This window comes from Pygoscelis adeliae, unplaced genomic scaffold (genome assembly GCF_000699105.1).
Source record: "Pygoscelis adeliae isolate BGI_AS28 unplaced genomic scaffold, ASM69910v1 Scaffold26, whole genome shotgun sequence".
In the NCBI taxonomy this organism is placed as follows: domain Eukaryota; kingdom Metazoa; phylum Chordata; class Aves; order Sphenisciformes; family Spheniscidae; genus Pygoscelis; species Pygoscelis adeliae.
The window spans coordinates 4,746,899-4,759,398 of record NW_008825104.1 but is presented as its reverse complement, the minus strand read 5'-3'; the positions used below and the strand labels follow the sequence as shown (position 1 = coordinate 4,759,398).

General features: G+C 34.4%; 1 protein-coding gene across 1 annotated transcript in view; it reads left to right on the top strand.

Moving 5' to 3' along the window:
- Window positions 1-12,500, top strand: part of AP3B1 (adaptor-related protein complex 3, beta 1 subunit) — a 164,816-nt gene that overhangs the window by 122,123 nt on the left and 30,193 nt on the right. The window contains exon 23 of the mRNA XM_009327253.1: window positions 10,414-10,645. Within this exon, the coding sequence (XP_009325528.1) occupies window positions 10,414-10,645 (232 nt within the window). The remainder of the gene's footprint in view (window positions 1-10,413; window positions 10,646-12,500) is intronic.

Below are 12,500 nucleotides of genomic sequence, written 5' to 3'. Positions count from 1 at the left end.
ATATATTTTTTTAGAAGCCTCCTTCCTTCAGCAACATGTACAGATTACGCACGGGTTTTTTGTATGACTGATTATAGTTTTGGGTTTTTGTATTTTTGTACTGAGGAATGACACTCAGAAACCATAGAGGTCCTTTATAATTTTAAATTGTCGTTCCTTATCTTTATCAGCATGTTTATTGGCATACTCTGCTAATCCCAAATGAAGAAACAGATTTTTTTTATTTCTTCACTCAGAACTTAGAATTTATAGAGAATCTGCTGAAAACTCCTTATTGAAGCTGCCCTTCTCTCTGAGGGGGACAGCTTATGGATTTCAATATGCAGTGGTGGTGAGGTCTCAAAGCTCTTCTAAGCATATGAATCACTGCTTGTGAATACAGCTGATTATTTCACATACCAGGATGTTACGATGGGCATAAGTTGCTTTTGTTCACCTTTTTTCTTGATTGGTATATGCTTAACTGAAGCTTGGATTGCACAAAAAGCAGAACTTCAGAGCAATATAAAGGGAAGCCTAAGATTTCACTGGAAGATACTTTGCTGATCAGGATCAAAATTTGCCCTATAACTTACATACAGTTCCACATATATCTAACCATCCTGAGGGTCTGTAAGCCTGGAAATTAAATACTTGTTAAATATAGATGAAAATAGGAGTAAATGCTTTGTAACTAACATAATGTCTTGATTTCTGAAACTTTGTTAGTGATGGTTTTTTAGCTTGGCATATTTGAAAAAGTAAATAACCAAGTCTTGGTTGATGCATGTAAGACTCTGTCTTGTCACTTTTACTTGAAGAGTCACCATCAAATGGAATGAAACACCTGATATTCAAATTGTAATACTGAGATTTTGTCCTGAAATGTTAACAATAACGTAAAACTTGTTTGGGAAAATAAATATTTTGTCATTGAAAATAAAAGCTATGCATGGGGCTAACTCAACTTTTTGAGAGGTGTTACTGCTGTTAGGGCATGTCATTCTTGCCATGGACCAGTAGTATGTTGCCACATGACTTGTAGGCTAGCAGTACAAAATAAGTGAAAGGCAAGGACATTGCAGTTGTTAAAGTAAGGTGACTTGGAATATATTAAATTCTGTCAATACAGACATATTTTAATGTACTCTAAAAGTTCTTGCTAACAGTTGCAGGAAGGTGGGATACCCTCCATTGCCACCCTCCAAACCCGTGTTAAGGTTGTTTTTTAAAAAGTTGGTAAGTGATGTGCCACTGTTTTCTCACAGCAGCATCATTTAGAAATGTTTTCAGTCCTTTTACGCCATAGACTCTAGAGGATATTGGAGAGACAGATGACTCTTTAAAAGGCTGTTGAGCGATGCTGTGATTAAATATAGTATCATCAGAGAGATTGGGTTTTAAAAGCTCACTTCAGTGGCAGACTTTCACCTTATTTTTGCATGCTTTTCTCCTAGTGACTTGGTGAATAGTGCTTTGACATTATTAAGACTAAAAAAAGCAGTTCTAGAATCTTCCCGAATTAGTTTTGGTTGCTGTACAGTTGATGAAAGTTTTCATTTTAAACTTTTGTTCACTTGGATTAGGAAACTTTTCCATCTTTATATGGCTGCATACAGTGTCGCTTGGTGTTTCTAGTACCTAGCATCTGTGTTCTTGATTTGAAGGTGCCAGAATAATTGGGGAAGGGTACATCTGTAAGATCTGTAAAATAGATTTTAATTATATAATGGAGTGGAGTTCAGGAATTCATGGCTATAAAGGAGGTTTGTGTACAAATTTTTACTATTATTAGTTTGGAATGTTTTTATGAAAAATGTACAAATCATTCTACCCTTTCCACTGAAGGAGCTTTGCAACACCAGCAGCATTAGAACATATGCTTACTGCATAAATCATAAATTTCAACTATTATTAAATAACACCTGTGTATTAAAAGTTGCTGTAAAATGGAATAAGTTTTAATAAATGGTCATTGTCACAGTCTTCCAGCTGCTACGTTTGTGCTCAGTTGACTAACAATCTTTGGAGGATTTAGACAATAGTAGCAGAAATACTCTATATTAGTACCAAGGTAATTTCAAAAGTAGATGAGAAAAAATTACCTACCTAATTTGCCTTCAGTTGTCAACTGAGGGACTTAACTATGGCCACAGCTACTGTGTAAAGCAGCATGCTTACATTCAGGATCTGTGTCTGTACAGTAGAGCCTTTATTAGAGATATCCATAGGGTAAGGGTTTTTGTTTGCAGTATGCTATGCATGTTGTTGCTTACATTACTCTGAGCTGTGTGTGGATGGGATTGAGTGGCATTTCTTCTTAATGAGTGTGAAAAGGCGGGTCCTCATGGAAGCTGAATAAGTCATTTGATGCCACAAATTTTGTTTCCAAGTCCACAAAAAAGAAGTGTGCTTTTGAATTTAAACAAAGAAACTGAAGGTAACTGGTTATAAATAAACCTCTTTGTCTCTTAACAGACTACAAACTGTATCAGATTCTTATTTTTTTCTTTCTTCTTCAGGCCAAAAAATGAAGCTGAAGGAAAACAAAACATGGAAAAGCTGTATTTTAGGAATGGTCTCAGGTCAACTGTAATTTTTGCAAACTAAGGAATATGGATTTTTCAGGTTAAAACATTATGTGTAAAATGAAATAAAACTTGGGAAAAATTGGCACATCATTATCATGTATGAGAGATGTATTGCAGTACATGCAGAAATTCTACACCCACATTGGGGAAGTGCTAATATAGATGTATATGTGCAGCGGGTTCAATGCTGATTTCGGGCTTTTGTCCTTGCAGGTTGGTTACTGTGCATTAAGATCATCCTGATAGAAGCCAAAATAACATGTTGCATTCTTCAACAAAAATACAGTGACCAAGATTCAAATATAGTTGTATTAAGCCAGCAAAGATGTAATTTAAATTTTAGCATTCATAAATATGTGCTAGATTTCAAATATAGTGTATTATAGGCTGAGTCACTTTGGCTGGTAGGTAATACTATGTAGTAAGTGTTTCAACTTATATTATACACTTATCCTGATACAAGAGGCCCTTTTCTAGGGTAAAGTTTGAACTAGTTATTTCTGTTGGAAGAAACCAATATGCAGGAGTTGTTATACTATAACCCTAACTGTAAAATTATACATTATAGCCAGTAGGGTTCAGTATGTTTTCACTTTAGAGGTCTCTAGAGTACTGGCTGTTTGCCAAAATCAAAATAATATATTAGAAACCAGTTATAGGAACTTTAGACTCAATGCCAAAATCTATATTAATCCCTCTTGGCAGCGTCTGCTATTTCAAATTCATAATTAGGGCGCAAGGTGAGCTTGCTACCTTATTCTGTTTTTCTAACTCTTAAACTACTTCAGGTAATCCTCAGACTTTCCAGTTAGATGGTCAGTGGAAGGGTCGAATCACTAAATTGAAGTAAATTACTTGTTTGTATATTGGAAGAATACCTTTTCCTTGAAACACCTAATGACTATTGCAAAGGAGTTTAAAGTACCATGCTGCTTGATGAAAGTCACATACATGCATCAGCCACCAGACCGTCTGCTTTTTGCTTTGTAGAAGCATACATAGGACAAAATGATAGTAAATCTTGAGGTTTCCCATGCACAGATATGAATTTCACCATTTGATTTAGTCACCGTTATTTTAGAAGTTGAAATCTGGATTGGGATACAGTTTAAGCCCTTGAGTCTAGGAATTTTCTGCAAATGCAGTTAGAAGAAAATTCTCCCTTAGTATGTATTTAAGGCCTTTTCATAGTCCACTGGTGATCCCAGAGTACCCTATGGGGAAGAATGTGCACTTGTGAATTTATACCAAGGTTTGTGGCCCATAATTATGACACTGAGTTCAGCCCTTCATGTTTGTGTAATAACCCTGACTTAATTGTGAGAATATTCCCATTTTGTTGCTACTGAAATTCTTTCTTGCATGGCTTTTTAAAAGATTTCACTAATATTTTCGTTGGATTATTCATGTGATTCATTATGCTCAGCAGAAGGAGAAAGCAAAGATGCCAAATCTCAAACAAAACCATGTGTTGTTGTTATATAAAGCTTTAAGTTCTATTATACATGCAAAATGCAATCTGTCTCACTGGCCTCCAGTTACACATAAAATACAAAACAAATGCACACTCAGTTTTAAAAGTGCTTGATTCATCTGGTATGGGATTAATACATTTTTCTACTGTTCATGAACTCCAGATTAAGGCCTAATTCTGGTTCCTTTTTATCATGTAGTCATTTTTATGCTCTAAGAGAAATACTTTTTATAAATACAGTTACTGGAAATCTGTCTAGTTGGTTATATTTTAAGAAAACCATTGAAAAATCTAAGGGACATAACATTAGAAAAAGGATAATTTAATATTATGGAAGATCTTGATCATCTCAGATTCACAGATTACCTTGAACACACTACTGTCTGAAAGGATGATTTTATACCTATTTGAGATGATACAAATATTAGAGTAAATAAAAGGCAGAGAAGAGGATTAATTTTGGCAGCCTTACAGAGACAGACTATGGGCAGTATAATAAAAGTGCTCTTTTGTTTGAGATTCATCTCCATGTGATTTAAAAATCAATGGGAGGTACTTGGGGTTTTTTAATGTTTATTTTCCTTGCAAGTTTTTAGAGAAAAAAGTATTATTCTATCAATGTTGGAATTCAGTAAGAATTTTTGGAACTCACTTTCTAATGTCTGAAATTGTCTGAAACCAATACTGGTTTAAAGATATTAGCATTAATATGCTAATTTTCAATTAGCCTCATTGACATATTAATCATTTAGGGAAGTGTAGAGCCTAGAAGTTGGTGACAATGCAAAAAGAAGGGAGTTAGGATGTATTAGAAATTGAAGGACTTCCCAGCAGACATGGCTTTTAGAAGGTGCTTAGTAGATGTAGAGCAGTTAAATGTGCCTTTGATGGAAAGCTATTTTAAGTATTTTCCAGAATTTGGCATGATGTCCTCAGTGTCTGTATGCCTAGATAAATTAGCCCAAATTGAATCATGGTATCCTGTTTACTTTTCTAGACTGCAGAAAATATGAGCGAGCTTTCTTGCTTGCTTGTTTTGTTTCCCCACCCCCCATCAGAGGGATGCTGTCCTTAGTTTGGTCGGCAATCCATATTGGTGTGACTTGAGTATGCTCTAATGTTGGGATTTGCTACAGGCTCTTGAAGTAATGCAGAGTAGGATGTTCATATTCTTTCTGCAATTCTTTGTTTGCTTTTTATTATACATTTTTATGAATTATTAATTATTTTTGTAAGAGCTGTATAAGGAAGATATTGCCTTGTGACTATGAGTAATATGTAACTGGTAATGGAGCAAAAGATCATGAATATACTGTTTCCTGCCAGTAGTTGTCTTTCCTTTGTTTGCCTGGTTTTCTATCTTTTTTCCTAATACCATAAAATTATAGTTAAGTTGCTCTTATAGCTTCAGTTGAAAGATCATGTAAATGTGGCTGGGCTACGTGATAGGCCTTCTCCTCTTAGCTGTTGCAGAGTTACTGGAGCATAGCCTTACAGTGAGTGTAAGAGAGGATATAGCTCTCACAGCTCAGTAGGTCATTCTTGGATTATGTCATGGATATTGCCAATAGGAGGGCAGCAGAAGGGCTACTTAGATTAAATGATTCAGTCCACAGCTTTAACAGAATGTAATTTAGAGGAATCGAACTATAATTATCATCATTCTTGGAAGCAACTATTTTTTTCTAATAATATATGCTTTATCCAAACATATATACATTTTATCCAAACATATATACATTTCTGAATCAGGATCAAAAAATTAATCTATGTTTATTACTACACCATTATTAAGCTAAGGAACAAATACAAAAGAAAAAAGACAACAGACATAATTTTGTGCTTAATAATAACAATAATAATAATTATACTTCATATGGGAAAGTCTGTCTGGCTCTGTTTTCTGTAGTAGGTTTAATATACCCTGTAGTGCTTTTTATTTTAAATAATTATGGAAAATAGTTTTTTGTATTAACTTAAACTTATTTATTAAGGACTTATTGAGCTGGCAAAAAGAAGTACATTCATGTGCAGAGGATTCAGTGGTTTGTAACTAATCAGCTCTGTTGTGATAAAGCAAGCCAAAACTATTGTCAGTGATCTTACACTTTTCCCTTTATGTGGTTAATGAGTGGAGGACTTTTAAGGCAAAATCCTAATGTTGTTGTTCTTGTTCTTATATGAGAAGTACTTAAAAATATTTCCAGCTTCTTTTAGGGTGATGAATCATCTTTCAACATGTGCAGTTAGTGTGAGGGCCAGTCTGACTCATACCAATGTAGTGTTGCCATATGATATCACTGTGGAGTCCCTACAGTGACTTTTAATTCGTGGTGGCTTTCAGTCAAAATGGGGTGGGAGGACAGTCTATATCTTTTTTTTTTTTACTTCTGTCATTCTAAACAGCTGTATTACAAAAAAAAAAAAGTTGCAAGTTTAATCTTAATAATCTTCACCCAAAAAAAGCAGATACGCTATGTCATAAAATAACTATTAGTGACTAGTTTGTATCCTATAAATCTAACTTGAGTTGATAATATGGTCCATTACCAGCTAACTGCACAGAGTATTTTTCATTTTACACTCTTCAGTTACTTTTTAGTGAAGTGTTAAAAAATATGAAGCTTTTCTCCTCTCTAAAATTGCACACTGTCTGTCTGTTATTAGGGAGATAACAGCTCTTATAAATGTTTCAGTAAGTGTTAAGTAGACAGTTATGTGCACTCTCATTCCACGCTTATTTGCTTACTGTAATAAACTGATAAAATATGTGTGGTTTGTCTCTGTGTATCTGCAGGCATCATGAGTCACATAGATTTCCTTTAGAAATAATGTTGTGTCTGCAGAATTGATTGGTTATTTTCATAAACCATCCAAAGGTACACAAACGACTTCTATTATTTAAACATATGCTGTGTAAGATTTGTAGGGGATTATCTCCTGGTTACTAGATTATGCTTGTTCTATTTACTCTTTGGAGGATTATTTTAACCCCAGAGTTATTGTAGGTATCTGCCCTATGGGTTTCTTTGAGTATTGCAATTGTATGCATTAAAAATTTTAGAATTAAAACAAAAAACCCTATTTACCAGACTGGTGCAACTGTTAAATAGACTGCATTTACAGTCACACCAACCTGTGCCAGCTCAAAACCCTTGCTGGCAGGTAGAGGGCTTGAGAATTCTCACTTTTCAGAACTAAATTCCTTTGTTCAGCATACATACATTTTATTTATTTCTAGTACTGCCATGTTAAATGCAACTGAAAATTAATGTTCTATGGCAAGGAAGATGGTTAAAAGATAATGTCGTTCTGACTGTCCTTTGTGTGCCTGTTGCTCTGTATAGTATATTGAAAATAAAAATGAATGGGCTCATGAGTGGAATTATGACTGAAACATGACAAATAACACTGAAAGGGGCATAGGTTAAAATCTCTAAAAATCACAGGAAGGTTTCAGTAAAATTTGAGTCAGTGTTACAATTTAAGTATAGTGAGGGATTTTTGCTGTATGTGTATGCATATGTATCTACATGTTGGACTTCTGATTACTAACTTTTTATGTTTTCATTCCTATTAATAAATAGTATTAATAAAGCCAGCTATATGTTAACACAGAGAAACTAGTGCACTTCAAAATACTTGTTTTAACATTACTAAAACATATTTCCTAAGCTTGTTAATGAAGAATTGGTGAACCATTTCATGAAATAATTTTTCTACTATGCATGTCCAGCTCAAATTGAATTAAATGTTAAAAGTTAAAGGCTAAGCTTAAACTTAAGATGTAATTTAAATCTTATTTTTAAAACTTAAGTTTTCTTCATTATTTCAGCAATGGTTTAAGTAACAGGTGGCAGTGTGACTCTGCTAATGACCTCTTACTGCTGTTGTCTCTTTCTATGTACCAGTAAGATATTTATTATTTATCTTACCAGTAAGATTATTTATCCTTTCTTATTTCCTGACAACTGAGTTGTTTTTTGAGAGTTTGACCTTGTCAGTTATTTCTAGAAATCTAAGCAGAGTATTAATCTATTAAAGTTTGGTTTTAGTATTCAAAGATGTTTTGAATTTTGAGGAACTGTGAAGGTCCATACAATTCATACTTTTTCCATTCATTTTACATTAGCCAGAAATCTGGTCATGTGATGTCACCAGAGTCATTATTTTATAAATATAATTTAAAGATAAGCTACATAAAAGTAACCCTAATCTTATCATGTATTTATGCATGTAAAATGGCATTGGAGTAAAAAGATACGTGGTCTTTATGGGGTTTGTAAAATTTCACGGAATTGTGTTCTTGGACAAAAGTGTAGATATTTTCTATGTATCTACAGGTGCCTGTATTCTTCAAATGGTATTACTACTATTATTTGAAGAGGGACAGAAATTTAAATATTTGGCTATGTGTTCCATTGTAAACAGTTGTATTTTCTTCAGATCATATTGGAAAACTAAAAATGTTGTCCCTGAGAACATTACATTATCTTTTTAGTGAGAAGAAAATGTGTGAACGTCACCAATTTACTTTAAAAGTATTAATAAGTTGTACAGATTCGAAGTTGGGATTGTGGAGTTTTCTCAGTTCAGACGTATTCTGAAACTGTTTTAGTCTTCACACTGAAGGTTACTGGTAGATAATTAATTTGTTTCTAAAAAAACCTGATACCACAGTTTTTGTGTATTAAAGAAATAAACATTAGATAAAAAGCTGAAAGTGAAATCTGATGTGGAATTTTTTGCAGAGGTGTTTGCTCAATCGCATCCTGTATGTGTTGTTCTAATGACACCGTTCTGATTACATTCACATGGTGGTTGAGTTTTGAGGGGATGGGAAGCCTTTCTGCCTTTTTTCCTTCATTATTTGTTCTTCATTCTGTATGATATGTGTGAAACTTAATGCACCTTCCAGAGCCACCTCTGAATACAACTCACTCAGTTCCTCATGTAGTTTTCTTCAGCTTTCATCAAGGTAGTGCTCACACTTCTAAACATTTATTAATTGATCTTTACAGATACTCATTTGAGGTGATGGATATTACTAGCCTGGCTTTCCAGTTCAGAAACTGGTGCTCAGAGATGAAGATCAAGTTTATGTGCTCGCTAACTTCTAAAGTTTTTCAACAGGATTCTTTACAGCCTTATTTTTTTCCAGATACTCTCCCATTTCTGTAACACCTTGTGGGTTTAAATCCCAGCTCTTACCAACTTCTCATATTACTGGAAGTGTCACTAAGTCTTCAGATCAACCGCTCGATGTTAAATGTGGCAGTCAGGAAAATGTAGTAACCTGTAAGAGTTTTGTAGGGAAGGCAAGATAAAAGCCCATTCTCCTTGCTTAGGTGCTTGGAGTCTTGAAAATCCTGCTATTTGCGGTTGTCTCTTTCACTTAGTTACACATTAAGGGCTATGGGTAGGGCAAGAGAAGATGGATACTCATCAGTGGAAACAAATAAACATATATCTAATGGATATACTATCAAATTCAGTAGCTCATCGTGCATTGATCAGACAAATGGGATTTTCATGCTGAGCATTTGGCTTTTTCAACCTCCATGTTCTGTTTGTGTGGTGTTACTTTTCATGTGATTTTTCTAGCCTTTCCTTAAAGCTTGTTTAAAGAATTCAAATTCACTTTTCTGCAGTTTTCAGCATATTCCTTACTCTTGCACTTTTAAGCTCATGATTACGGATTTCCTTATCAGCAGTATCTTCTGGGAATTTGCACACTGAATGTCTTCTATTCATGCTGCTACTTCAGGATAGAATGGACCCAAACATCTTTGGGATTTCTCTTATGGCTTGTGACAGCAAGACTTAAAAAAAATGGCAACATCCTTCTGCTTTATACAACTGTGTTTTTAGTATTTGACTGGTGTAATTGTTAGGCAACATTTTTTGTGGTTTTAACAAGAGAAGCAGAAGACAATTTCTTACTATACTTTCACACAGAGGGCTTGGGGTCACCCTTGAGTTCTGATGCATAGAATGGAGGGAGACTTCTTGTTGGAAACAACGTAATTGTTTTAACTGTAACTCTTAAAAAAAAACCCCTCTGATAATTTAATGGGTAACTGTAGAGTTAAAATATTGAAAACAGATTTATAATGGAAAGTGAGGCAAATACAACTAAGTTAAAGCTGCTATTTCTCAGCACCAGAAATGTTATTTTTAGGCTCTATTATCTGATATCTATTACTGCAATTTGTTTATGGATTTGAATGTGTCCTTAGATGTTTCTAGTTCACTAAAATTCCAACTAGAAAGCAGGCACTCTAGCTGAGTGAAAAGTGCAATATCTAATTCTCATTTTATCTGTTCTTTGCTTACACCATTCACCAACTGTTGTTTTGTACTTAACAGGTCACTACCCAAGTCTCTGTGCCAACAAAAATACATGAACTGCTTCATCGAATGAGTGGAAAAGGATTAGCAGCTCATTATCACTTCTCAAGACAGCCAGGCATTTTTGGTGATCGTATGGTATCTGTGCAAGTGACAGTAACAAATACAACTGATGAGAAGATAGAGAATATTCACATCGGAGAGAAGAAATTACCTCCAGGCATGAGGATGCATGAGTTTAATCCAATAGGTAATCATATCCTGTCTTTAAAAATACAGAATCCTAATCTTGTGCAAAATTTCAAATATAGGAAATTTTTTTGCATAGTCATATGTATACTCACATGTACATGTATGTATGTATACATACACACACTCATGCAATTATCTTTTCTTAGATAATCCGATTTTAACAAAAATTTAATTCAGCTTTCCCCTACTTGTATTTGACTTTGAAAATAACTCCTTGGATCAGAACTTCCATGCCGGAAAGCTTACCTGCTTGTTCAAATATCAATTATATTATATCAATTCCAGTTGATACAATAAATTTTTTCTGTCTCCCCACAGACTTTAATTCTCTTACAGCCTTAGTCCAGAATGGCTATAACAGGCTACTATTAAGAATGAGGTTTTGATTTATATATTCACAATGATTTTCTTTCCAAGCTTTAAAGAACATCTGTAGATGTATTATGTAGTTTGGTGGCTCAGAGCTTTCTTGTTTCCCTTGTGAACTTTTGGCAGTGGAATGGAAGTGTGTGTTTTAGTCTAGTTTGCATCTACTATACTTCCACAAAGTCTGGCTTCTTAGAGTAGGTAGAAGGCAATGCTGTTGTCAGTCCTAACTTGAATTGCTTTTCTTTCTACCTTCTGATTGGGATTTTTTTTGCTAAATTTCTGTTAGTGGAAAAGACTAGAAAGCCTGAGAAAGAACACAGATCATAGCGTCAGGGTAGTACCCGTGCACACAACCTGCTTTCTTTTCTCAGTAGTTCTTTGTTTTAGGACATTGTGGTGTGGTCAGAAGGAACGAAAGTGTCTCTATTTCATAATATAAATGGAAAGGACAGACATGCTCCTTTTTGACACAAGCTTCTGTACTTTAGATGTGTTCCTTCTTTTTAATGAGATACATTACTATGTGAATCCATGTCTGAATACAGAAACAAATTTTTAAAGCACAACAGTGAAGTAATGATTTCAGTAGTTAAAAAGAAGTTTGGTATTAAATTGCTGTATGCTATTGAAATACTTATTTTTTTAACATTTGAAATGCTGTACAGATTTACATCAAATAACTACAAAAGCAATTGTACAACGCTACAGTTTATTTCAGAGTTAAAATTTTGGAATGATTTGCATTTTGATAATGATACATACTTGATCAAGACAGTTACTTTTAGGAAATATATTAATTTTTGTGTTAAGTGAACTGTTTAGTGTTTATTCCTCAATATAAGAAGTCCATTGCAGAGTTCTGATTTCAAGTTAGTTTTGACCATCAGCCTAATTTTATATGCCTCCCTTTAAACATTCAAAGAAATAAAGTCCTAAAGGCATACAAGTAGAAAACAAGTAATGTTATAAATCAGATCAGGAGATACTGTACTCACAATAACAGTCAGTGAACAGTAGCATTCACTTCTCTCACGTAAAAAACATGACAAAATCTGGAATTAATAAGTTATCCAGTTCAGGTTTCTTGAGTTCCACAACACAATCCTACCCTTCAAAGTATTTATTTCCCTAAAACAGATGTTATTGTGGTATCTGTCCTGTGAAGCTGTTGGTTTCTTCTGCAGAAAATAAGCTATATATCACCTGTAGTTCCTTCCAGAAATGTTGCTTTTCTTGCTTGAATGCAAGTTTTCTGTAATCTTTGTCCCTTTATCTAGAACTCAGTTTACATGCCCTGTTCTTCTTAGAATCATAGAATCATAGAATCATTAAGGTTGGAAGAGACCTCCAAGATCATCGAGTCCAACCGTAAACCCAACACCACCATGCCCACTAAACCATGTCCCTAAGCGCCTCATCTACCCATCTTTTAAATACTTCCAGGGATGGTGACTCAACCACTTCCCTGGGCAGCCTGTTCCAAT